This window comes from Durotheca rogersii, assembly GCF_024521655.1.
Source record: "Durotheca rogersii strain YMJ 92031201 chromosome Unknown GGS23scaffold_1, whole genome shotgun sequence".
In the NCBI taxonomy this organism is placed as follows: domain Eukaryota; kingdom Fungi; phylum Ascomycota; class Sordariomycetes; order Xylariales; family Xylariaceae; genus Durotheca; species Durotheca rogersii.
In genome coordinates this window covers 3,292,412-3,318,954 of record NW_026251232.1, presented here as the reverse complement: position 1 = coordinate 3,318,954, position 26,543 = coordinate 3,292,412, and the positions used below count along the sequence as shown (strand labels likewise).

Below are 26,543 nucleotides of genomic sequence, written 5' to 3'. Positions count from 1 at the left end.
TATAGTTAAGGACGGCGCCTTCGATCGGGCGGCGTACGCGCTCGGTTAGTTACGGCGGGTATAGAAAGACGGTAATTTCGAGCTTAATATAACCTTTTAGTTTATTTACTACGTCGCGTTAATAGATTAATAAGATAGCTTTAATTACGGTTTTTAAAGCGGTATTTTACCGTATCTTATCTTTAAACGACCGATCGAAATCGCGCGTTAAGCCTAAAAGAATAAGGGCTTCGATTTCCTTAATACTATAAGAGAATACGCCGAGGTAGTAGAGTAATTTTATAGCGTTCGGGTTTTAAAGGGAGGGGTTAGTATTATTAAGCGCCTTCGGTAAGCCGTAAATTATTAGAAGTAAATCGACCTTATTAACGTTATAACCTCGGCGTAAAGTACGTCGATCGGCGAGCCCCTTAGCCGTAAATCCTCCGTCCGGTTTATCGCGTAAGCCGAAGTCTATCGTTTTTCTATAGCCTTAATACCTAATCCCTCTTACTTCTTCGTATTAACGGACGTAAACCTCCGCTATAATAACCTCGTTAAGGTTATAACGCGCTCCCTTCCTTCCCCTGGATTAGAAAGGATTAGGGCTTTTTAATCGGAGGAAACCTTTATACCGTATAGGTAAAAGGAAAATACCTAATTAACCCTTAGGACGCGCCCGTTCCCTTATTATTTCCTTAATTAAAAAGGCTAGAACGAAACTAAAAAGAAAGTAGCCGAAATAAAAAAGGAGAACGCCGATCGGGTTAGATCGGCGAGGGTAAACTAAGCTAAGTTAGCCGTAAAGTAATAAAGGGGCTTCCTTATAATATTAAACGAGAAATTAAAGGCGCGGCCGTAGTAATTAAATAATAGCCGAAGAAATAAAGTTTCGCGGTAGTTTTTAAGGAGAGATATTAATCGGGATATACCGTACTACCCCTTTTAATTTAATTATCCCTTACGGTATAATTAAACTAGGAAGGCTATAGTAATACGGTAAGACATATCCTTTTAATATATTACGTAATACGTTACGATAGGCCTTATACCTATATAGAGTAACTATAGCTTCCGTAAATACGGAATATACTATACTTATTATTTAGTTTATTATATAGCTAGATTACTATCTTTATTATTTTTACCTTAATTAAAGATTCGTTTTTATTATTAGATTCGCCGTTCTTCGATTAGTATATTTATTTTAATTATAGGCGCTTAAGTTACTTCGTCGTACCGCTATAACCGAATAGGTAACTTTTGCGTTTTACCCCTTTTCTTCCCTTATCTCTTATGCCTTCGGGCTAGCGATTACTATATCTCTACGACTAAGGGATATAACTAAGATACGATAACTACATTAGATTCCTTGCCTTTCGATTAATATAGCGATATTAGTTTTATTTATCCTAGATTATCGTACGTACTATAGTCTTCGGTAGAGTACACTTTCGAATAAACCTATCTGGGTTACTAGCATCGCGTACGCTCTGCTCCTCCTTAATACGCTATTTTAATTAGTTAAAAGTTCGTATAACTTATTTAAAAGAGATGCATTTAATAAAACCACAGTATACGCGTCCATCTATTTACCTACTAACGCGTTTAATACTATTTCCTACTATTACGTGGCAGTTGAACCAGCCTTTATATGCCTACATACCGCAAAGCGCATCGTAGGCGTCTACGTTTTACGCGACACCTACCTAATCCTATTTCCTACCTAATCTTATTTCCTGCCTATTTTAATCCTATTCATATACAGATCAATCCAGGTTAGTTTCTCCCCGTTCAATCCAGGTCAGTTTCTCCCCGTTCAATCCAGGTCAGTTTCTCCCCGTTCAATCCAGGTCAGTTTCTCCCCGTTCAATCCAGGTCAGTTTCTCCCCGTTCAATCCAGGTCAGTTTCTCCCCGTTCAATCAAGAGTCGATTGCTAATCAATCTCTTTTCGCAGTTCAAGCGTCGATTCCTACTTACCCCTTTTTCCCTAGCCTTCGGAGAGGTCCTAGGTTTTCGGTACGAAAACCTGGAGAAGCGCTCCGCGCTTCGACGTATTTTATATGATAATATATCGGGTATTACTACTCGTGACGACGCTAGAAGTTTATTCGCTCCTGTCAAGACTCATCCCCCCTTCGTCCGATATAATATTCAGTAGCCTGTTTCGCCTGTTAACTTTCGTCCATCGGATGTCATACCGGTTTAAAGCGTAATCACAATGGATACCGAAGGCTTCCGACCACCTGGTCGTCCCTCGATGTGGTTTCGGCTTGTGAAGAGGCATGGGCTCAGCAACATCTCTATCCACAGCGGGCAGTATTGCCAATCTGCGTCCCAAATGGGGCTTGAGCAATTCCTCCCCCCCCGCGCCCTGCCTACAGAGAAGAAAGCCGACAAGTTATGGGATAATAAGAGATGGTCTTCACGGATTGCTGAGTCAAAGATGGCAGAGGCTAAGCAGAGACTAGAAGGATAGGTTCGATTCCTAACAGCGCTACTTGGTAGTCTTCGCTATTTAGCTCATCTCCGGGGAGGTTGAGGGACAATGGATCGCGTCGGTGGGCTGGCACGGGTAGCAGATATGGACCGGAGGCCGCCCACGCACCCCACGGGCACGGGGGCTAAAGGTACTTAGGGGACGAAACCTGCGGGCGGGAACGGGCCATGCCATGTGGGGGCGACGTTCCCGCTGCTTGCCACGGCGACCCTTTGGGTAGTGTCTTACTCATATGTGCGTGCCTATGCGTTGTCGTGGGATGTGTCATCTAAGCGGGGAGGTAGGCTGGAGGAATCTTCAGCAGCATTATTGTATAGAGATTAGATCCGACGAATGCATGCATCGGATCTCCGCATGCGTCATTATACGGCCCATGTAGTTAGGGACCACGGTGACAACTGAACAAGTTTCGATCGGTTACTGTAGGTATTATCGGCTTCAAGCAGCCGCACACAACCCCCGGAAAATCCAGGGGGGGCCAAGTCTGTAAGTAGATGCATTAACGGCGGTCATATTATATATGCATGTATATATATGTATACCTCCTTGGCACGCCCGAGCCAGAGCTTAGGAACACATTGGAATCGTATCGTGTCCACTCGCCTAGCTTGGAAACGCCATTGGCTTGACATGGTAGTAAGAATATCGCGGTGCGGTGTCATACTACGTCGCACGCAACGCCGTACAGCGACAGCACGCGTGGCCACTGCCTGGCCATTTCTCACCGCTTTCGCTGTGCGCTTCGGTATGCGCTGAGGAAACAGGCCGCCTGCTGGTTGCGCCGGCTGTCTGATTGTATATGCTCCCCCTCTAAGTGAATGGGGGGAGGGGGGGGTATCGGGACGTGTGTGCTTACTAGTAGAGAGCGCGCCGATTCTAATTAGGGGGAGATGGCAAAAAGGGGGTCCCAAGTGGGGAAGCTCATACTGCGATGCTGGGCCGGGATGGGAACCGGGTTCTCTCTATTGGGGTATCGTGAAACGCGATGCATTATTATCTCCTCTGATCCCTCGCTCCGGAGGTAATATATCGTATGTATCTGTATGTCTGGCTGTGTGCATGTAGGGACTATAAGGTGCTAACGAGGTTATGTACGGTTGGCGGCGTATTACACACCCACCTGCCTGCCTCTGGGGGTCGGTATATACAAGCCCCGGTTCTCCGATATGCCCTATACGTGCATGGAACGCCTACATATATGCTCATATGCAAACATACTTACCTACAAAAAAACATGCACGCAAGAATTGGATCGTCGCGCCGAAACATCTTATGCCGTCCGTTCGGGATGCCTCTCGATAGGTAACTAAACTCATCTTGGCAAGCGACAACGCAGACGGCAGCAGAACCCTGGCTCGGCGGACGCCATGCGAAGATCCCATCCAGTCCCGTCTGCGATTCTCGCTCGCTCGACTGTATAGTATGCACTGTACTGTACTGGGTCCAGATTCGTCCCTCTCTCCCTCTCCCTATTCGTTTTTTTTTTTTCCAATTAATTAATTCGCCGTTCACCTCTCCTTCTCGCGTCTTACTCAACCCTCCTAATCTCGTCTCTTCCCGCCCACTAATAAGATGCTTCTGTCGACTTGGGCCTGACGCACCCGGGGCAAACAGCGCACCACTACTTTTCCGTTTGCCTCTTACTCTCCCCTCCCTCTCTTTCTCTCTTCGCCGTCCTGTGCCTTTCCCTCCTTCTTTCTTCTTCTTCCGTTCTGGCATTTCCTCGCATACGCTCGAGTCATGTCCATTTGATTTCCATCCTACCTGTCGTCTCTGATCTGGCATCCGGTGAATAGGCAGAGTCCAACTAGCCGACATGGCGATACACGATGGAGCCGTTTTCTCGCCTAAACCCCAGCCCCCCACTGGAAGCGCCGAGGGGAATGCGGCGAACGGTATTTTCCGTATCAAGACTGCCGGCGAGAGCGGGCGAAGGGGTGTCCATCCTATCCAATTTTTGCTCATCATCTGGCGATCTACTAGCTGGCTGTCGCGAGCCGTGAACGTCCTCTGGCCTTTCGTGCCTGCCGCCATCGCCGTCCACTACGCCCTTGAGGGGAACCACGTACTCAAGTTCAGTTTATCCTACATCGCCATGGTCCCGTGTGCCAATCTCATCGGCTTCGCCGGCCAGGCGCTGGCGAAGAAGATGCCCCATACGCTAGGCGTTTTGGCCGAGACCACCATCGCCTCGACCGTCGAGATTATCATGTTCATGGTCCTCCTGGATCAGCACCAGTACTACGTCATCCAGGCCGCCATCCTCGGTTCGATTTTGGCCACCATGCTGCTGTGCTTGGGACTGTGTTTCTTCACCGCTGGCCTGCGACGCATCGAGGCCACGTTCCACGCCGCTGTCAGCGAAGTCGGCTCTAATCTTCTGCTTATCGCGTACGCTTCCCTCCCGATGCGTCGGCGGAACCCTTGTAGTGCTGACATCTGCTAGTGGGCTCGGCCTCGCCATCCCTACCATCTTCCAGCGCTCTATCCTTAGCACGGGCTTCAATCTCACCACCGAGGAGATCGACTCTAGGGTGCTCGACATCTCTCGCATCATCGCCATCCTCCTGATCCTCGCGTACGCCCTCTTCGTCTTCTTCCAGATGCACACGCACCACGGAATCTTCGACGCCATCTTCGAACACGACGAGGAACGAGATGCCGATCGCCACGAGGAACGAGACCGGGACAAGTTAACGTTTACCGAGTGTGTCATCGCCTTGGCTGTTTCGGTGGCTCTCGTGACGATCATCGCCATCGCGCTAGTTAGCGAGATCCCGTACATAGTGGAAGAGAATCACGTATCCGACCCGTTCATGGGCTTGATCTTGGTACCTCTGGTCGAGAAGGCGGCCGAACACCTGACGGCTATCGACGAGGCCTGGGACAATCAGATCAACTTCGCCCTGTCCCACTGTATCGGCTCCACCATCCAAACCGCCATGCTTAACGCCCCGCTGGTGGTCATCGTCGGATGGGGCTTGCACCTCCCGATGGACCTGAACTTCGAACTCTTCGACATCGCACTGCTGATCCTATCCATCATCACCGTCGGCAACTTCTTGAGGGACGGCAAGAGCGACTATTTGGAGGGCTTCTTGTGCGTCATCGTCTACGTCTCGATCGCCGTCGCCTCCTATTACTTCCCGAACCCCCACGACGCCTTATCGAACTCGGGAGGCCATTAAGTAAAGGAATTCCCGCATCTATTGCCGGGGCCCCTCGGACGCGGCCCCGAGACCATGCATCTATCAAGCCAGGCGTTTGGAGGAGAAAGTTATTCTGAAATCATAGCTTTGCCGAGACTGCGGATTGCGACCGGCCTTTAATGACTGAGACGAGTTATCGAATTGATATGTTTGCTTCTCTTGATTTTGCTGGACAACATTGGGAATAGGCGCACCCTAGCTAGCGTGGAAATTTATACGATCTCGGATTAAAATGGCAAATATGTTTAAAGCAGGCAGCATGTTAATTACTGTGGCGGGCACGTTGAAATCCTTTCACCTTGAATATTGGAAGAATACGGTCATTTTAAAGCCGTCTATGCTCGTGCAATTTCCACCCACGACGCCGCCGTCTCACTACGCGGCGCGGGTCGCATCGCCAAAGTTGGAGTTGGCCCGCCGCCACTGACGGCGTCGCCTCCCTTCATCCCCTTCTCCCCTCCCCTCTCTTTTCCCCTCTCTCCCCCTCGAGCAGCCTTAACCAATCAATGCGAGGAATCTGGGTCAGGACTCGGCACTCTGGGTGCTTTCTTAGCATACGTTATTATCAACATGCGTTATTACCAATTAAGCTAACGCCGTTCGCCAAGCGCGCCTCGTGGCTCGGCGGCGGCGGCGGCATCATGCTAGCCGCCGGGTATCCATAAATGCCCGGGAACGTCGACGGAGCTCGGCACGCGGAGCTCGGCAGAGCTTATTTTGACTACCACACGCACTTGCTTCCGTGATATCCCCCCTATGCAAATACGGGTGGCTTATCCTGGCGTATTCGGTTAGAGGGGGGCGGTGATAATGTAGGACTTCGACGGCTTGCGCTAATCGACAAGGTGGTGGGTGGATGGGTGGGGAGAGGAAGGACGCACGATCAGATCCGAATGGCACGAGGCCCTGTCTAGTGGGTAGTTATGGCAAAGGGGGAAAACAAACAACAGATAGCTTTATAACCAGCTGCATAAACTGCTTATGTTCTCTTATTACCCCAAGTTTTGAAACGCACGCGACCTGGACGCGCTTACGTCTCCAGCATGGAGATGTATCTAGATAGGCAATACCCAAGCAGGCAATATAGTGCTACCTCTCCACACCGTACTTTCGTATCAGCTAGGCGTTGCGGCGACGAAGTGCGGCAGTGTAAAATAGCTGTTCGATGCAGATATCGTCTATAAGACAGCCGGGTCGTCGTCTCACCCACCCTCTCAGACCCGCGTCTTACGAGAGCGCCACTTAGTCACCATGCTGCTGCTTTTTAATAGCGCATGGCCTGGCAGAGACGGCGAGGTTCTACGCGTACCTATAGCAAGCCGATTCTCCCCCCCCTGAATTGTTTGGGAGTCAGGGGCAGACGCTTGCTAGTTATTAACTTGCATCTACTATTCCAATCCGCTCTGAATACGGGTGTATCAAGCACACACTATTATGATCTGCTTTCCTTAATCCAGCCTCCACATCCTGCAGAGTCGACTATTACACACAGGTTCTCTCGTGGGGGTGGATGTAGGTCTATGTAACCCCCCCACGAAACTTACAAGACTTGGGAAGCTAGCGTAACCGCGTCGATGACAAAAAGGAAGCACGATGGCAATCGATGTAGGCCTAAAAGATACCAAGTGTGTGCCAATTCCCGGGGGGTAGAATTCGATAGGCACAGGGTATGAGTGCTATTCGGGTGACGTGCCTAAAAGCCTGGGCGAAGAATGATAGCAGACGTGACGAACATTGGCATAGACGGTCAACTACGTGACACCGACGACTCGATCAAGCCAAATGCTCATCCTGCTGAGATAATCGCGAGCGGAGAGGGTCCGGACACTTAATAGTATGCAATTTGCCCGTGGCGCGAAGGGGGCGACAGCTTGCGCGTCGATGGGGATGTCCGCCCGAGCTTCGAGGGGTGAGGTGGCGAGACAGGATAGAAGATGACGATTATACAGCCATTAAAGGCCAGTGATACTATCCAGGGTAGCTTGTATGCAAGGGCCGAGGCCAGAACATCATAGAGCCTAGCCCAGGCGTGGACACACTTATCACTTTCTTGTTTCTCTTGTGGCAGTCTTGCAGGTTCCGGGCGCCCAGATGCTGACCTCGCCTCCACGACGGGGATCGGCTGTGATGATTGGTCTCCTGCGCACTCACCGCCGTATGCACAGCGTCAGCAGGGGGGGGGGGGGTGGTCGCCGTCTCAGATGAGCCGTTCGACCCGACGACCGGAGAGACGCAACGTCCACATTCTGCTGGCTCGGATCTAGGTACCGAGCGGTTAGATCCGATGTAGGCTATTGCGTTCCGCTTCCTAGATGAGGTGAAGATACGGAGAAAGGGAGAAGAGAAACGGGGAATATGCTTGAGTCGCGTTAGCAGCTATGCATGCTATACCCCGTCTCGAGCTGCAGCGTCACCACCCATCCCTGCAGTAAGCAGCCAGACAGCGAGCCCATCGACTCCCTGGAATGATAAGCATCTGCGGATATCTTGGGTAGGCCCGATCTGGTGAACCAGAGAGTGCGTTGTTCATTGGCCGCCTGCGGAGCTCGGCTATCTCGACGAGGTGGTATTATTCACGACTGCCCGGATTCGAGTAGCTGCTGAGTCAATACCCCTGTCATTGAGGGTCTGAGGGTAATTACAAGAGACGGTGGGGGGCAGATTAGATAGGAATGGAGTCATATATACGTGTATAGAGCCGAGCTCTTAAAAGCTTAGAGAGTTTTTTAGCCATTTAGACTCTACTTCTATTATCTTACGTTCCTTAAACTACGGCAATACCGCGCAATATGGACGAGGAGAAGCTCGCGCCGCCAAGCGCGGGCGCCGCGACCGCGAGCATAGACGTGGCCCTCTCCGCCCTGCCGGATGTCGACCCGAGCAGCCCGGCGCATCCGATCCACTGGCACCCAGCGAAGAAATGGAGCATAACTGTCGTGTACTCGCTGCTGCAGACATTCGTCGCGCTGTCGACCACGACCTTCGTCAGCGCGGAGCCGCTCGCGAGGGCGAGATACGATAGCTCGACGCAGGTCGTCGCGCTGGGCCAGAGCATGTTCGTGGTCGGGACGGCCGTCGGGCCGGCCTTCCTCGGGCCGCTGTCGTACGCCGAGCCCCTCCCCCTGTCCGCCCCCTTACCTACCTACCTTTCTCCTCGCGCGCTCCGAGGCGTGCAGCTGAGTGACCGTGGCGCAGAGACGTCGGCGGGCGGAAGTGGGTCTACGTCGGGTCGATCGCGGCGTACGCGCTGCTGAACGTCGGCGCCGCGCTGGCGCGCAGCCTCGCGATGTTGGTCGTGTTCCAGCTCCTCGCCGGCGCCGCCGGCAGCACCGCCGTCACCAACGTCGCCGGCACCATCGCCGACCTCTTCGGCGACGCCGACGGCGCCGCCCAGCCCATGGCCCTGTTCGTCGTGTCCGCGAACTACGGCCCCGGCATAGGCTCCCCCGTCGGCCAGCTGATCGCCGAGAACGAGAACATGGGGCTGCCGTGGGTGTTCTGGATCAAGTATGCTCCCCGCCCCCTCTCTCCCCTCCACGCTGGCGTCGTACACTCTTCATGGCGCGCGCGCGACGGGGTTTGGGAGTGACACCGGTCTGACTTAATGCAGCGTCATAATCGGCGGCGCATTCGCCGTGGTCCTATGCTTCGTTCCCGAGACGCTGCCGCGGGCCGTCATCCTCGAGGCGGCCAAGAAGCACGGGTCTGCCGACGGCTCCGACGCTGCCGTCCTGGAGCCGCGCGTGGATCTCCTCCGTGAAGCGCGGTTCGTAACCTCGATGGCCTTCCGCATCATGCTGACGGAGCCCGTCGTCGCCTTCCTCGGCATCTACAACGGCTTCGCCTACGGCCTGCTGTTCCTGTACCTCGACGGCGTCTTCGACGTGTTCGTAGTCAACAACGGGCTGTCGTGAGTGCCGCCCCCCGCTTACATCCTGAAACTGCTTGTGTTGACGAAGGTCAGACCCCTCAGCGCCGACCTGACGTTCCTCAATGTCGTGGTCGGGGTCACCATCATGTTCGCCTTCGTGCCCGTCCAGACGTGGTTCTATAAGCGCGACCGCGGGAGGAACGGCGGCGTCGGACGCCCCGAGGCGAGATTCTTGACTTCGCTGTTGTTCGTCTGGGGCTTCCCGGTCTCCCTGCTGTGGTTCGCCTTCACTTGCGACGGGAGCGTGTCGTTCTGGTCGCCCGTGGTCGCCGGGGGCCTGCTGGGCTTCTGCGACCCGCTGCTGTGGCTGGCGATGCTGAATTACATCGCCGATTCCTACACGAACGTTGCCGCGTCGGCGATCGCTGCTTTCTTGATCCCCTCCTTTCTGATCGCGGCCGCTTGCTGCCATCTTGGTAAGTTGTTGCTGCCGTGGGAAAAGAATCACCGAATCGGGCTCGTCCTAACATCGCATTATCCCCCTAGGAATCCTCATGTTTGACAATTTGGAGGCCAAGTGGGCGATGGCAACGCTGGGTTTCGTCTCGTTTGGCCTCGTGGCGCTGATATATGTATTGTACTTCTTTGGGGCGCGGATCCGAAGTTGGTCGAAGTTAGCTAGGAAACACTGAGTGTGGGAGGAGCTGGTACTCACAGTGAGTGATAACGTGGAGATAATACATAAGAAGCTCGAAATGGGTAATAGAATTTACTGAAGCTAGAAATTGTGTGTTGTTGCCATATGAGAATGAACTCACCAAATGACGGGTCATGCCAAGTGAGCCTCTGGGAATCCCCTTGCCTGCTTTCTGTGGCTCCTTTCCCCCAATCTAGCTGGTTATTGGAGCTTGCATTGGTGATAGAGAGATTGTTGATTTTAGGGGTCCTGGTAGTTATACATCTATATATATTATCGGCTGGGGGCTCTGTTCACTGCAACATACGAGGTCGTATACATATTTCAGCTCAGCCTCTAACAACGAGAAGGCTAGAACGTTCCATTATGTTAGGACTATTAACGATAATCGCGGCATGTCCCGCCACACGCCGTTAACTGCTCTGGTAGTAGCCAAGCTGAACTAGTGCGCCGCAGTCACTCTCCCCTTCCTCTCCTCCTCGGTGAGACTCTGCCGTCCGTCTACCTTGAAGTTCCGCAGGAGTAGAGAGGCGGCGAAGGTGATAACTGACAAGCAGAGGCCGGTGATGGCGAGATATCGCTGGACCTGGCTGTAAGCGGCGATTATCGCGGTACGCTCGGGCGTGCCCACGGCGTAGTCCTCTATGAAGGTGAGCGGGGTAGAAAAGGCGTCGGAGGCCATGTCAGCGCTGCCCAGCTCCTGCTGGAGGGTCCTGGGCAGGACCTGGGTCCAGATTGCGGTGCTGATGGCGTTGCCCAGAGCGGAGCCGATCTGGTAGAAGGAGAGGTACATGGCGGTCACCGTGGCCATGTTCTCGTGACTCGTCGCCGCCTGGACTAGCGCCTGCACCGGGTATGAGAACAGGCCGCCGCCGATGCCAAGCACGACTTGGCTGCCGATCATGCCGGCCACGCCGGCCTCGCCATCCCGGTATTTTATTAGCAGGCCCATGGCCAGGATGAAGACGAGGGTGCCGGCTACGGCGAACGGCTTGACGCGCTTCACGACCCGGACGGCAAAGCCCGTGACCACGCCCGCCAGCACCGAACAGAACGAGTACAGGGAGGCGATACGCGTCGCCGACCTAATGGTCTGGTTGAAGCTGACGCTGAGCACCGTGAACAGAAAGTCACCCTGCAGGTACCAGGACATGTTGAGGCCGATGGCGATGGTGAGACCGGCGAGGATGGTCCGGTCGGTCAGGACGCTGAAGGGGACGCAGGGGTACTTGGCGAACTTGATCTCCCATATGGCGAAGGCAGGGACGCAGACAACGACGCCGATCACCAGCATGGCAATGATGTGGGCTGAGCTCCAGCTCTGAGTGATGCCACCGGCGAGGGTCAGGGGAAGCAGGATCAGCGTCAGCATAGCGCCGAGCAGCACGATGCCGACCAGGTCGATCTCCTCGGCGATCTCGTAGACCTTGGCGCCGAGGCTGCGGGCGTCTTTGGTCAGCCGGCGCGGCGGGAGCTTGCCCTGCTTGGCGGCCCTGTGCTTAGCCAACATGACAGGGGCGAAGAGCGCGACGGCGCACACGGGTAGGATTATACACCACATGGCGATGCCCCAGCGCCAGCCAGCACTACCCATGACGGCCTGGGCGATGTCGCCGGAGACCCAGGTATTGATGAGGAAGGGAAGAGCCGGGACGAAGGACAAGAGCACACGGTTCTCCAGGGACGTGACGTCGGCGATCAAGACCTCGATCAGGAGCATGAGGCCGCTGTATCCAATCTGCCAGAGCAGCTGGCCGGCGGTGAAGGCGTTGACATCGTTGGATGCGGAGCAGGTTATGGTGCCGACGGTATAGAAGACGACGGCGAAGGACAGGAGCTCGACGCGGCCGAACTTGTCGGCGACGCGGGCGTAGGCGGGCTGTATGGCGGCAGCGAGGATGGCGCGGACAGTGTTCATAGTCCCCAGCAGGGAATGATGGCTATAGCTGTTGGTTGCGAAGGTCTGATAGGTACCCCGCAGAGTAGCGTCGAGGCCGTAGGCGTACGCGACCAGGAAGATCCCGAGAAAGAGAAAGACCTTTAGCGACGGAGTGAAGGCTGCAGAGATGGCGGAGATGCGCTCCACGCCCTGGGCGTGGATGTCGGATCCAGAGGTGAAGCTCTGGTCGTCGGAAGATACATGGGCATCCTCTTTGGCAGCAGCACCGGAGCTGGTATCGTGATGGTTGTTCTCGACATCCATGATGAATTGCGTACGTCAGTCAATGATCATGCAGGATGCGTGGTGGACAGAGGGTGATGTAGGGGATATTAAACAGGCATCGCGCCGCACTCGAGAGCTGTGTCCGATCTGTTACTCGACTATGAACATACGCTGACGTGAGAGCTAATTATTAACAGCCAGAGGGAAAAGCAAGGGCATGAGAAAACCTTTTTTGTGTACGTGAACTTAGACGAAGCCATGGATGAGAGCAAGGCAGCTCCCTGTTTTAGAGTAGAGGGAGAAAATCCCACGAGTGTACAGAGGTAACTTACCGCATACTCTTCTTTACCTGGGCACACCTCAACCGAGTCCTCGACAGTGTGCAGTCTTCGCGCGTTTATCTGATTGATTAGATGTCACTCTACCCACTTCCGTAAATTTCGTCTACGTAAGAGTAAACATCCCGTCCCACAAGCAAGCCCTGCTCTGGCCCTGTAGCGCTCCTCTGCAGCAGACCGCTAGGCCGTATTCAACTTAGAATCCGCCAGGGGATTTAAATGAGCTTTGCGGGCACCGCTTGATGGAGAGGTGAAAAATAATGCCTCCGAGGTCGCAGCAGAAGCGAACAAAGGGACGGGCACGGCGGACAGACCGGTCTCGCTTGGCTGACGCTTGTGGCTTCGAATGGTCCCCGCGCAGGACTTTATCGCGATGAAATGGGCACCTGGAACGGGCCGAGGATGGTAGCTTTAACGTAGGTACTAGGAGCGAGCAAGTTAGGAGGGAGGTAGCCAAGCAAGGAGGCCGGAGTAAGACATCGAGAGGAGGCGTCGGTAGCCTAAACAGGAAGTTTAGAGCCGGCCGGTGGTGTGTCGGATTTACCCCGGTGATATCGGTTGACCAGGCATCCCAGCTGGGAACCGGTTCGTTAATCCAGGTAATGTCCGTCCGGCGGCTGGTCACAGGTGTGTGGAATGTTTCACCTGGCATCGCCACAAAAGTCTGTCTGTTGCGCATGGCTTACATAAGTAGATTGCATAAATATGCTCCGCAGGGAGGCTGCATAAATACATTGCATAAGCACATGACTGTATAGTAACTGCGGGGAACCTGCCGCTAACGCGCTGACTATGCAGCCCCGAGTCGAGGATGTAACCTATCGAGATTGACGCCCCGTCATCACGTCCGCCTCACAGACCTTCCACTTCCCCCTATCTTGAACACCCTACCGCCAGCTTGAGGACCAGACGTGTAATCGACGAATCGGGACATGATGCCATCTATTCTACTATTCGTTGCTTGAGGAAATAACAATTTACGATGTCGGTGTAATCTAGGCCATCAGCAGATATCTAGGACGCCTCCAGTTCCCAAGTCTACGCCTCCCGAGATCCGAGATCGCCCCGGCTACAACAAGTCGACGTGGATCCTCGACACTTTCTGCGGCGCCCCGCGGATGGGGAAGACCGTCTCGCCGTCCTCGCCCACCTCTTCCACCTCGCTGGTGTGGGCCTGAGACACGAGCACGGCTCTGAACGGGGCTGGCGGGTTCAGCCAGACCCGGGGCAGGATCTCGTTGAAGCACTCGATCTTGATGGCGCGGAACCCCTCCTTCTTTGCCTGCCGCATCAGGAAGTGCGACAGCGCCTTCATCAGCCCGTGGCCCTGGTAGTCGGAGCGCGTCTGTGTCGAGTTGCGGAACATGACCTGCCCGTGCGCCGTCGGCTCCCAGGACGCCGGGTCGCGCGTGTCGCGCTCCACGAGCAGCTTCATGATGCCCGTAACGCCCGGGAACCAGTTCTCCGTCGGGCACAGCCGGGCGTGGTCGAATTTGTCGAAGCCGTCGTACGCGAGCGCGACCGATACGAGGGGGGAGTCCAGCTGCTGGAGTAGCTCCTCCTTAGTTGCGCTCAGGTTGTCAAAGTCCCAGTACAGCTTTCCGCCTCCTGGTGCTGCTGCTGACTCCGGACGCTTATACACGTAGTTGGTATCGAACAATCCGTATGAGTGGCCGCTTTTGAGTCCGTGCATGGCCCACGGGCCCATGATTTCGAAAAGCCTGTATACATGCTTCGTCTGCTCGCTCAGGGGGATGATTTTGGACCAGATCGGCGATTCGAACATCATAGAGTGGTTTGACAACGCCTTTACAACGTCCAGATGCTCGGGACCAAGCGGGCGAACCTCGAACCCCGGAACGAGCTCAGTCGTCTCGGGGGCGGTGGAGAGGGTAGTGGTAGGGGCGATAGTTATGGTCGACATGTTGGTGGCTTGCGTGTGTTAGAATGTGAAGTCAAGTTGCGAGTGGCAAGATCTATAGAATGGCGTCCCGGCTTTATACTCGACGCCCTCTCGACACCCTGCCGCCTGTGATCACGCCGAGGTGGCACCCCTGCCTGCTGTTGACCCGGCATCTGCTTGCCGGGCTCCCCCAGCCTGCGTATACACACGTCCGAACATCCACAGGAAAAGGGGTTCGAGAGAGAATTTTCGGTACGGAGCGCAGTCCGAGGGTCCGGAACAGACCGCTTCGTGTCTCGTATTTGTAGTCTGAGCCACGTATAGCATTTGTCATAGGGTTGCATTATACGCCTCTGTATAGATTATTGGACGATGGAAGCCGGACTCCGGGGCCCGCGGAGTTCCAGTCGATAATAGGTCCACTGGTTTCCGGCAAGCTAGACTAATGCGGACTCTAATTCAGCCGTTACGGCGGGTCACACGGATCTTGCGATAGTTGCCAAGTTTCCCCTAATCTGACAACGGGCCGGACGCTACTAACTCTATACTCCTTTGATAAGTGCCTGGTTTAGCATGAATAGCCTGACCCTGGTTTCGTAACTGGAAAGCTACAGCATTCGGCGTGTTGGACATGGGAATACTGTCCCAAACTCTCCCAGCAGTAGCCTATAAGTAAACTTGACTTTTGCCAAGGAATCGTTCCCAACCTCCATGCATGCACATCGTCACATCAGGGTGCGGACCGGCAGGCTCACGACGCTGGCCACTTATAGTGGGTAACAAGCTGGGTCAGGTCAGGGGGCCGGGGTGGGACCCGAAACCGCTTACACCTCTCGCCCACCGTAGCGATTAATACACTGCCAAACGCATATTCGGCCACCGAACCACGCGGCCTGACGGAATGTCTAGAGGCCGAGTGGTATGTTTTGGTAAGTGGATACTCACTTTCGAGGGAAACGTTACAAGATATTTGCTAGTCGTGTTTGAGTATTCAAGGAACCCCATGGACGTTAGGAAACGTGGGAAGAAAGAAGGAAACCCTAGTCCCCAAGGTAGGCACACTCACCTGGTAGAAATGACAAAGTCATAGCGCCAAATACAACTCACGCAACAGCGGTATTATGCAAGGCAGGCTCAAATTCATCGAGTTTGATTCAGTAGAATGCTGACGTTGCAAGGTCTTAAGTCAGCTTTAATGCGACTAACTAATATCTCAGTGAAGGCCTCTGAAAACAGACAATCGTAAGTTTCACAGACTATTAGATAGAGGGCAAATCGCTTCCAAAGCTCCCTTCGTGTCCTCGTCTTTATCGCCATGCGTGTCCCCTGGACTACGACCGCTTTGCCCGATCATCATTAAGCCCGAATGAGACTACGCGCTCTCGGATGTTCAGCACAGTCCGAAGATGTTCCAGCCTGAGGGGCACCGTCATGCGGGTCGAGAACACCAGAGCTGTCTTGACTATGTTTTTGATGTCTCGTCCGTTTGCTTCGACTTCTGCAAGCTCATCAAAGTCTCTGTCGCTGATGTCTGCGGCGCCCGGTCCCTGTTTATTGATAAAGTTAACCCACACGGCCCGGCGGGAACTCTTATCAAGATTATAATACGGGAGTATTAGATCAATCCTGGACTTGAATGCTGGGTCAATGACATTGAGCCGGTTTGTTGTTAAAAACATGAGCCCTCGGTAGTATTCTAGCCGTCGCAAGAAGACTATGATGGAGAGACAGATTAGCAGTCCGCGAGGGCAGATAAATCTATGGTAGTAAGACTGACTCGAGACAAGCTCATTTCGAGCCAGACTGTTAATATCTCGGCTCTCGAGGAAGACATCGGCTTCATCAAGGAGCAGGATCGCATTCCACAAACGGCAACACTCGAGCGCTCTCATGAGACTGACGTCCATCTCATCCGGGCTCGTACCTAGATCAGCAGCACTCAAGACATACAGGGTGTGACAAGGGGATGTGCTTGGAATAGGTTTAATTTAACTAATAATTCTATAGGGGGTCTCTTATAGTCCTTGCTCTTCCTAAGTTCCTACGTTCCCCTTTCGTTATAATATATCTCGGAGGTATCCTTGTACCTAGGTACCTTTATACCTTAGTACCGAAGCTTTCTAAAGCTTATCTAGGACTTCTCTTAGTAGGTCGCCGAGGTAACGGCCTTACTACCTAACTCTATCCTCCTAACCCTTATAACCTAATTATTAGCGTAGGGTTTCCTTCCCGTATAATACCATTTCTTCTTACCGGAAGAACTCGTTTCTAAGCGTTAATTAGGTACCTATGCCCGTTAGTTAATAGGTTTATTAAGGTTTTATTAATGGAATAACTTAATAGCTTCTTTTGCCTCTTCGGTAGTAAAGTATTCCTATGGTTCCTAAGTCTAGTAACGCTTAGCCGGCTAGCCTTTTTATTTTACTAAGTACTTAACGGTTTCTCCGATCCTAGCGGAATTTAATACCTTATTTACCTCGTAATCTTCTGCCTTAATCGGGGCTACCTTCCGTAGGACTTAGTTAGGATTAGGTAGTTCTTAATTACTAGCGCGGTAGGGTTCGATAAGGGATACGTAAAAGATATTATAAATGCGCTAGCCTTTCGGGAGCGTTAAGGTTACGGCTATAAGCGAAACGACCTTCTAAATCTTAAAGGAACCGAATATCTTCTTATTTATCTTTTTTACGGGGCGCTTGGTTTTAATATTACGGATATTTAATATAATAAGCTATCCTACTTTTAAGGGGGGTTTCTTTTTTCTATATTTATTTACCTATTCTTTTATCCGCTACCGTACCTTCTTTAAATATTATTTAGTTTCGTTATATATCCTAATTATTTAGTAAGTATAGAGGTTACTTCCTAGATTCTTAGGGGTACCTAGTAAGGGATTATATGCTACTAGGTATTACCCGTAATTAGCGTAGAAGGGTAATATACCGGTAGCTATCGAAGTAATATTATTATAAGTAAATTCGGTAGTAAGAAATAAGCTTTCCTAGTCGTTTATTTCGTAATTTACGAAGACGCGTAGGTATACTTTTAAGATTTAATTAAGTCTTTTCGTTTATTTATCCGTTTAAGGGTAGAAGGTAGTACTTATTCTAGGCTTAACTTCTAGGAGCTTTAGGATATCCTTTTATATATAGGAGGTAAACCGTAAGTCCCGGTCGGAGATAATATCTAAGGGGATCCTATATAACCGTTAGTAATTACGAATAAAGATAGATATTAAGTCTTCGGCCTTTTTTCCGTCCTTTTTTAATAGGATAAAGTACGTTATTTTAATAAAAGGGTTTACTATAACCTATATAAAGTTATAGTTATTAAATATTAGTAAGTCTATAATAAAGTCTATAGCTATTATTTACTATAGCCGGTAGTATAGTTCCATAAGCTATAGTAATCCGAACGGGATATATCGTAATACCTTATTCTATTAATACTTACGATATTTCCTTATAAATTCCTTAACCGTTATTTTTAGATTAAGCTACTAAAAGTTACGTATAACGAGCTCTATAGTTTTATTTATACCTATATATCCCGCTACTTTAATATCGTATTCCGATTTAATTACTTCTTATTATAAGTCCTTTAATACTTATAAGCGATTTCGTCGGTAAAGGAGGCCCTCCTAAAGCTTTATTTCTTTACCGGGTTATTTCGTTAACTAGGCCTGGTATTCCGAGTCCCGTTTAGCCGCATTCTTAACTTATTTAACGAACTTTTAGGTCTAGGCGGATATCGGGATATTATTTAATCGTACGCTAGAAAGTATTACCGTTAACGAGCTTAGATTTTTTAAAAAATGCTTTTCTTATAAAACTATCGCTATCGGCTAGTCCTTAGCTCCTCCTTTTTTAAAGCGATATTATAGTAATCTAAATAAAATATCGGCCTTTTTATTTTACTTTCCTAGGCGGTAGTATATTATAAAATAATACGAAGAAAGCTATTAGGCCTAGCGGGCTTATCGTCGGTTTAGTACCTTCGCTATAATAAAGTACGTTGGATTTTAATAGTTTAAGTATACTTTTATTTAATGCTAAATACCTTCGAAATAATATCGCTACTTCTCGAATACGTCGACGATTATTAATAATTCCTTATTATATATTTTATAATCTATTTCCGCTAGGGTAAGTCGTCTTAAGAAAAAGGCTATTAGTCTTAGTTTTTCTTTATCGTTTTTTTATAAGAGGATAACCGAGATAATAAAATCCGAAGCGTCGGCTTTAATTATTAGAATTCGATTAGGATCGAAGTATATAAGTACCGGGGCCTTTATAAAGGTTTCTTTTAATTCCTAAAAGGCCCTTTTTATTTCGATCTCTTATTTCTATAATTTACGGTCCCCTTTATTAACGCTAATAATTAATCTAGCTATACCCGAGAAGTTACGTATAAATTTACGGTAAAAGTTTGTAAATCCGATAAAGCTTTATAAGTCCTTAAGCGTAATTAGGATACGCTAATTAAGGATAGCTTTTATTTTATCCTTAGATATAATAATATCTTTAGGGCTTATATTATATCTTAAGAACTTAACTTCTTACGTTCGTTATACGTACTTCTTTAGGGCTATTACTAAATAATTTTCCGTAAGCCGTTTTAGGACTTCTTTAATTAATTTATTATATTCCTTTAACGTATCGGTATAAATAAGGATATTATCTAGGTAAGCGATAACTCTTACGTTTAAAAGGTCGCGGAAGATATAGTTTATTATAATCTAGAAGGTAACGGAGGCGTTAATTAGTCCTATAGGTATAATAATATACTTATATAACCTATAGCGCGTACGGAAGGCGGTTTTTTATTCGTCGCCTTCCTTAATTCGTACTATATAAAAGCCCGACTTTAAATCGATTTTAATAAATTATCGCGTTATTTAAAATAGGTTTTATAATTCGTTAATTAATAGAATAAGGTATCGGACGAATATTATAATTTTATTTAACCCCCGATAATCGGCTATTAATCTTAACGTATTAAGGTCCTTTTTATTTATAAATATTATAAACGTCCCGTATAATACCTTCGATTTCCGGATTCTTCCTATAGTTATTATTTCGTTTAACTAAGGTTTTAATACTTCTAACTATCGCCCGCTTATGGCGTATAAGGGTCCCTATAAGGGAGTAATTCCTAAACGAAGTTCGATAGTATGGTCCCATGGTTACCGGTCGGGGAACCGTTATCCCGCTTTTCTAGTTATAATAAGAACGAAGTCGCGAAATTATTCGGATACCTATAGTAGATCCTCTTTTTCTCGTGCGGTTCCTACGCGGGTTAGCCGTAGGCGGTAGTTCCGGCATTAAAGCGAGTTAAAATATAACCGCCCTTTTATAAATAGCCCTTACGGGAGGTATTCCTTTATTTATTATTACGGTAGGATAGCGTTAACCTCTTTATTTAATTTACTAACTTCCTAAGCGATACGGTAGATATATTCGTAGCTACAGAGCTTTATTTCGTTCGTATATTAAAGTCCTCCTAACGAAATCTTAAAGCTATCGAATCCTACTAAGATCCTTAGCCTCGGGCGTTAGTTAATAAGGAGGCGTAATTATTTAACCTTAGTAGCGTTAATTAGGAGTACCTCGCTACCGGTATTTAAAAGGATTCGCAAGAGGTATTCCTTTCCTTAATATCGTATTTATATCGTATAGATAGGCCGTTTACTTAATCTTGATTCGCTTAGGTTACGCTAAAGGACTCGTGGTTTTTTCGCCGTTAGTACTACTTCCGCTACTTCCGGCGTTCTAAGTCTTTTAATAGCCGTAATCTTTACGTTATCTTTATCGTTTCTTTCTTCCGTTAACGCTTATAAGGGAACATTTAAAAATCCTATTCCTTATCGGAATCGGATAATTCCATAATACGAAGGAGGGTTTCCTCCTATCGTATGGTAGTATCGATTCTAGCTCTTTTATTAAGTAACGGTTCGGGTTCCTCCTTTCTTCTTTTCCCCGATAAGACCTTCTTAGGTAACGTAGGTAAGTCCCGACCTTCTAAGTCCTTCTTTATAAAATAGGCTAAGGTTTAGTAATTATTCCTTCCATACCGCTAGTAAGCTTTTTTATCCTTCTTTCGCTAGTCGATAACGGTTTAGTTAATCCTAGTTAAAGTTTCCTTATTACCTACCTAACGTAAGTCCTTAACTAGCGCGGCTTTCTTATTATCCTTATTTTTCCGTTCGTTTAACGGTTATCCTAAGCGGAAGCGAGTCTCTTTTACGGGTTACCGTAGTTATTAGTCCGTTTTCGTATACTCCTTCTACGAAGCGGACCCTCCTTTCCCCGAAATCCCTAGGTTAATTATTATATTCTTATAGATTTAGCCGGCTTCCTTAATCGCTCCGAAGAAGGCTTTATCGCTTTCGGGAATACTACTTAGTCGTAAATAAACTAACTTAGTTATTTTATCGAATAAAGTACGGATAATATAGTTTTAAAAGGTAGTTCCCGATTATTAGACGACGTTATTAAGATTTATAAGTTCGGTAAGGTACTAGGAGATATTTCCTTAGTACTTAAGTTCCTATATTTTTTTAGAATTACGATACCGTTCGGCGGGATCCTTAAATCGTTCCTAAAGGGCTTAGGAATATCCTATTTAAATATCGACGATTATTAACCTTTCTACCTAGGCTAGCCTTTATTAATACTAGAGCTAGGCCTTCTCGATAAGTATCGATCCTACTTAGTTAATTTTCTAAACGTCCCGGGTAAAGCTTTCTTCGTAGGTTTCGAGGTAGGATTTAACTTTAATTTATTAAGGACGGAACTTAACTAGGTCCTTATTATTATAAGGCGTAGGCTTAATAAGATATACCGGATTAATCGTTACCGTAATACTTCGTTAATTATTTATAACTTTAATTTAGGCCCGAATTATACGTTCTTCGGCTAGGTTAAGGGGCTTTTAAGGTTTTTTAGGGATACCCGGGAAACGTCGTAGCCTTTATAGGTCCCCGTATTCTAAGCCGTCCGAGTTATCCGAGTTCCTTAGGTCTCTTAAGGCATTTCGCGGGATCCTTAACGAGGGCGGTAGTCCTAACCTGGCTCCTCCTAATATAAAGATATCCGTAGTAGCGTCTTAGAAACGGACCCGCGCGCGTATCGTAATACGTTTAGCCGCGGCGTTTTAAAGTACGCTGTTAGAAATAATCTTCCTTATCCTAGCTTCGCTATTAGTATATCTTTCTATAGACGAGGTCGTAAGACGCGTAGCCGGTACGGGAGTAGGTATTCGAGCCTTTTAATTAGTTTTAGTTATAATAGATTCGATATCCGTTAGCTTATTATTTAACCGTCGTTATTAGTATTCCTTAATTAGGTTAGCCGCGTAAGCCTTAAGGTTATCCTTAATTAATTAAATCTTTTCTTTTATAGCCCCTAGAGTAAGATATTCCTTACTAAGGATTTCGCTAATCTACTTATCCTTTTACGTAGCCTAGGAATTAACGTCCGTTATTAACTTATTATATTCCTTACGTAATTAAACTAAGACCCGTTAGTTTTAAAGGGCGGCGTCTCGGAGCTAGTTTACCGCGGCGGTCCGCGCTTTATTTTATCGTATAAACTTAGCTATTATTTCCTATACGTTTTAGGCGAAATAAGTATTCTATTTTACGACTTACTTCTAGAATTCCTAGATCTATATCTTCGTAGTTCTTATACCGGTAGCCTATATAGCTATAACGGTTTAATGAAGCTACCGTAATTATTCGTATTACTCCTTTAGGATCGTATTTTATCAATATCTTATATCGACTTAGTTAACTAATATCGCTAGGCTTTAATATACTTATCCTATTTATTCGTATAAATTTACGATTTATTACGGAAAATTACGTATAACTACTCCTAAGTTCGCGATCTCCGGAGTATTAATTATAACTATCTCGTATTCCTAGGGTTAATATACTACGAGGGATTTATCGGTCGGTTCGGGAGTAGCTTCTAGCTAGGACGCTAGCGTTATTCGTTATCGTTCGGCTTCCTTTACCTTTAATTCGGCTATCGTAACTTTTAGTTTATTAATCGTAGCCGCTATCTAGGCCATCTCCGTCATAGTAACCGGCGCTAGCCCAGAGGTAGCTAACCGCGGAAAGGGGAACGCCTATGATTTAGGGACCTTAGTTAATAGTCTAGGTTAATCAGGAGGTAGCGCCGTACCGGTAGCGGCTACGTACGACGCCGGCTTAGGTATAGGTTTTACTTATTATTAGCTTATAATAAGAGTTATAGGTCAAGAGTACTATAGAATTATCTATAACAAGGGAATATACTTAGAATAGGTTTAATTTAACTAATAATTCTATAAGGGGTTTCTTATAATCCTTACTCTTCCTAAGTTCCTACGTCCCCTTTTCGTTATAATATATCTCGGAGGTATCCTTATACCTAGGTACCTTTATACCTTAGTACCGAAGCTTTCCGAAGCTTATCTAGGACTTCTCTTAGTAGGTCGCTAAGGTAACGGCCTTGCTGCCTAACTCTGTCCTCCTGACCCTTATGACCTGATTATTAGCGCAGGGTTCCCTCCCCGTGTGACACAGGGGGGCTTTCGATTTATCTGCCACTGCGACACGTTCAGCAAATGCAACCTTTCGTGCAGATCCGCACTTATTTCTCACCTGCTTCGGCGGTAAGTGTCTTGCCGACGCCTGGCGGGCCGCAGAGCAAAATGATTACTCCCTCGCCTACATAGCGTTAGAGACCCGGCATCGCCCTTCGTAACTGACGATATTATCCTCAACCAACCTTTATGCTGGACGAAGTCGTCGAATCTGGACTTGACATTACGCGGACGATCAGTGAATGCCAAGATGAGCTCCTTCTCTCCGGGCGGCAGAACAAGGTTTTCATAGGGAGTCTCGTCCCAAACGACTTCGCCGATATCATCGACGTCAAACTCGCCTGAACTTGGTAAGTTCTATTTAGAAGAGACAGTGGAGGGGAACATAGAGGAATAAGAATAGAAAGCAAAAGAGACAGAATTCTTACACCATTCCTTGGCGGCCAAATCGAATCCCCTGACGCGAGGGACAGCAAGCATGCGTTCCGAATCACTGAGAGGACTCAGATCCTCCTTCCTCTCAACCGACGCTTCGCCACCACTGCTCTGGTTATCCGAAATGTCGCTCTCGTCATCAGTGTCCTCTGAGGGAATGTCGGGCGGACCAGATGGCCTGTTCAGAAATTTTGCTCGGATCAGTTTTGGTTTGCGAGGCGAATCTTGGCACGTAAAGTAAGCATAGGCGTCAATGATAACACGTCCAGAAATCTAAGACGAGCACTAATAGTCAGCACACTGCCCTTCAACTCAGAACAAGGTAGCACACGACGTACCGGCTTCTCCGCCTCTCCACCCCAACTATTTTTCTTGACATACTTCTTCCCGGTACAAGTGGCAACGTGAAACCCTCGGAGCGCTTCAAACTTTGCGCCTCGGGCAAGCACCTGCTTCCGAATCTCCTCTACATCCGGGTTGAATTCTATAGGGTATACCTCTAACTTGGTTATGAGAATCGAGTCCCCGTACTCTTGGATCTCTTTTTCTCTGGTCTCGAAGCCGCTGTAAGAGCCGTTCCAGTCGATTTGGTCCAGCTGGAGCTCCCAGTAAGCGGGATAGGCGTCGGACTTAGGCACCAACCTAATCGTCCGCAGTCTCGAGATGCAATTCTTCCCTTGTTCGCGGGAGAGCATCAAGGAACCCGGGGCGAGGATGAGCCATAGCAGGTCGAAGTTGATAGTCCGGACCTCCCTGATCCTCTTCAAGGCGTCCAAGTGCTGCTTGAGGCGGGGTTCTAACTCACGCCGGAGAAGTTGAAACTCCATTTTTGTTGTCGTATCTTGCTGCTTAAGGGTTTCCAGAATTTGCTCCCACCGGTGAACGTAAGGCTGAAATGGCGGGGAGACGGCATAGGGGCTGCCGTCCGGATACCAGTTGGGATAGTCTAGGAAGACTTGGTCGAGGAGGTTGCGAAGGCGTATGCTTTGAGCCTCAATAGAATGTGTTGTCCAGCCATATTCGTCACTCTCTTGATTCCCAATTTTCGAAAAGCGGTGGATTACGGCATAAGCTTTACCAAGCTCCTGAACGCGTTTGTCCTCAGCGATCGGGTTTTCAAACTCGGACCATTTCTGGTGGCGGCTCTTGGGGTCCGGCGAGTGATTATAAAAGGCCTTGACCTCGCATTTCAAGCCCACATCTTTGTCTTGAGAACTATCCATTCTGACGAGCTCTGGTTGGAGAGACTGGGCTGTATAGGGCTTGTCTGTCAAGGATTTTATTTGTGGTATAGGTTCGACCGGCTTGTCGTGTCACTGCTCTAATTGGGCTCCAGACGAGGGAAATTCCTTGAGCAATCGATTATCACGAGGGGGAGGTTGTGTTCAAAGAAGGTTGAAACGCGAAGCTCAGCCTCCTCGGATTGAGCTCCCGTTAAGAGTCTCTGCTTGGAAAACGGGGGGTGTCCCGCAGGCTTTATTTCGAAAAACCTGGCATATACAGGCAGTGAGCGGTTTAAAAATCGAATTGCACTTGGGTTATCTCGGGAATCAGCTAATACCGCTGAAACTCTGTGCAGATGCATGGAGTATAGCGAATAAACACGATATATTTGGCAGCCTGCCTGATATCCAACCTAAAGAGGTAAGCAGGGCGATGACGAGCAGTGATAACCTTTGTAATTGGCTTGAGAAAGTGCATTTATCGTTCCTTCAGGCAGCTATGCATATCGAGGACAAGGCTGTATTAAAGTGCGATTATGAGTTGGTCAAACGACTCTTGGCGGCTCACATTCTCTAGGTTAGGCTATGGTCGAACCGTCTCTCTCCTCGGTTCCTTTCCGGATCCTTCTCTACCAGAGTACCGACACCTCTAGTTGAACTAAAGGCAAGTTGGCGGAAAGTAATATTGGGCTTCCGTCTAGGACTTTCGTCCAAGCTTTCAGGTACCTATCCTCGCCTCTTTGCTTGGTCACAATTCTTAGAGTCGGTCTCGAGATTAGGTATTAAGCTAGACTACCCCTTCGCGAGCCACCCCTTCGCGAGCCGGGTATTTTGTATGGGTTTACATATAAACGATTTATCCCTGTAAAAAACCGAGAAAAAATCGGAAAAATCGGAAATTTACTTACGTAATCAATTAGCTTGATTAAATCAACATATGAATTTTTCGAATTTTTCGCTTAATAATATAAGAAATTATTTACGATTTAAGGTTTTTTAAAACTACACTAATAGTTTACTATATAACTTATTAGTAAATCTATTAACTATACTCTGTATCGGCCTCTTGACCTATTTTTTTCACGGTAATAAAGTGGGTCTATTACCTAATCCTTTATACTATGGATAGAATGATGGTTAAGATTATGTAAACTTTTTTCTTTTTATTTTTCTGATTTTTATTAAATTAAATAAGTCTTAAAAACGTTAATTTTTAGTGTTCTTTTTTAGAACCTCTTTGTATGGAAAAATAGGACAGTCGGAAAGGTGGAATTCTTACTGTGAAAATAGGTACGATTTAAGAAAGTTTTAACCTGTTCAAAAACGTAGTTTTTTTAAAATAATATATTAAATAAATACGAAATCAAAGAACAAAAATAAGATTACTTACTACTAGCCTTTTTTCTATTTATAAAATAAAGTATTAGGTAATAGACCCACTTTATTGCCGTAAAAAAATAGGTAAACATGTTAATATAAGCACAGTTAACAGATTTACTAATAAACTATATGGTAAACTGTTAGTATAGTTTTAAAAAACCTTAAATCGTAAATAATTTCTTATATTATTAAGCGAAAAATTCGAAAAATTCATATGTTGATTTAATCAAGCTAATTGATTACGTAAGTAA

The 26,543-nt window shown here is 48.1% G+C and overlaps 7 protein-coding genes across 7 annotated transcripts; 3 read left to right on the top strand and 4 right to left on the bottom strand.

Annotated features, from left to right (window-relative positions):
• The first annotated feature begins 1,784 nt into the window (after positions 1-1,784).
• GGS23DRAFT_546862 (uncharacterized protein) lies at positions 1,785-2,884 on the top strand. The gene is made up of 2 exons (XM_051515058.1): positions 1,785-1,832; positions 1,938-2,884. The coding sequence occupies exon 2, from the start codon at positions 2,202-2,204 to the stop codon at positions 2,457-2,459; it is 258 nt and encodes an 85-aa protein (XP_051377420.1). The 5' UTR covers positions 1,785-1,832; positions 1,938-2,201; the 3' UTR covers positions 2,460-2,884.
• A 1,041-nt stretch (positions 2,885-3,925) lies between these two features.
• On the top strand, positions 3,926-5,795 carry GGS23DRAFT_46724 (uncharacterized protein). The gene is made up of 2 exons (XM_051514182.1): positions 3,926-4,871; positions 4,927-5,795. The coding sequence occupies exons 1-2, from the start codon at positions 4,297-4,299 to the stop codon at positions 5,666-5,668; spliced, it is 1,317 nt and encodes a 438-aa protein (XP_051377419.1). The 5' UTR covers positions 3,926-4,296; the 3' UTR covers positions 5,669-5,795.
• A 2,588-nt stretch (positions 5,796-8,383) lies between these two features.
• Positions 8,384-10,476, top strand: GGS23DRAFT_46664 (MFS general substrate transporter). Its single transcript, XM_051514174.1, has 5 exons — positions 8,384-8,792; positions 8,885-9,196; positions 9,300-9,599; positions 9,654-10,036; positions 10,107-10,476. The coding sequence occupies exons 1-5, from the start codon at positions 8,479-8,481 to the stop codon at positions 10,250-10,252; spliced, it is 1,455 nt and encodes a 484-aa protein (XP_051377418.1). The 5' UTR covers positions 8,384-8,478; the 3' UTR covers positions 10,253-10,476.
• GGS23DRAFT_46690 (MFS transporter) lies at positions 10,464-12,735 on the bottom strand. The gene is made up of 2 exons (XM_051514178.1): positions 12,649-12,735; positions 10,464-12,592 (listed from the first exon to the last, which is right to left on the bottom strand). The coding sequence occupies exon 2, from the start codon at positions 12,458-12,460 to the stop codon at positions 10,700-10,702; it is 1,761 nt and encodes a 586-aa protein (XP_051377417.1). The 5' UTR covers positions 12,461-12,592; positions 12,649-12,735; the 3' UTR covers positions 10,464-10,699.
• A 655-nt stretch (positions 12,736-13,390) lies between these two features.
• Positions 13,391-15,258, bottom strand: GGS23DRAFT_546843 (uncharacterized protein). The gene has a single exon (XM_051515057.1). The coding sequence runs from the start codon at positions 14,681-14,683 to the stop codon at positions 13,829-13,831; it is 855 nt and encodes a 284-aa protein (XP_051377416.1). The 5' UTR covers positions 14,684-15,258; the 3' UTR covers positions 13,391-13,828.
• A 537-nt stretch (positions 15,259-15,795) lies between these two features.
• On the bottom strand, positions 15,796-16,642 carry GGS23DRAFT_546838 (uncharacterized protein). The gene is made up of 2 exons (XM_051515056.1): positions 16,440-16,642; positions 15,796-16,376 (listed from the first exon to the last, which is right to left on the bottom strand). The coding sequence occupies exons 1-2, from the start codon at positions 16,567-16,569 to the stop codon at positions 15,994-15,996; spliced, it is 513 nt and encodes a 170-aa protein (XP_051377415.1). The 5' UTR covers positions 16,570-16,642; the 3' UTR covers positions 15,796-15,993.
• Positions 16,643-22,962: 6,320 nt separating this feature from the next.
• On the bottom strand, positions 22,963-25,254 carry GGS23DRAFT_546831 (uncharacterized protein). The gene is made up of 5 exons (XM_051515055.1): positions 24,028-25,254; positions 23,683-23,962; positions 23,440-23,595; positions 23,313-23,378; positions 22,963-23,257 (listed from the first exon to the last, which is right to left on the bottom strand). Exons 1-5 carry the CDS (start codon positions 24,910-24,912, stop codon positions 23,136-23,138), a joined length of 1,509 nt encoding a protein of 502 aa, XP_051377414.1. The 5' UTR covers positions 24,913-25,254; the 3' UTR covers positions 22,963-23,135.
• Positions 25,255-26,543: the final 1,289 nt, after the last annotated feature.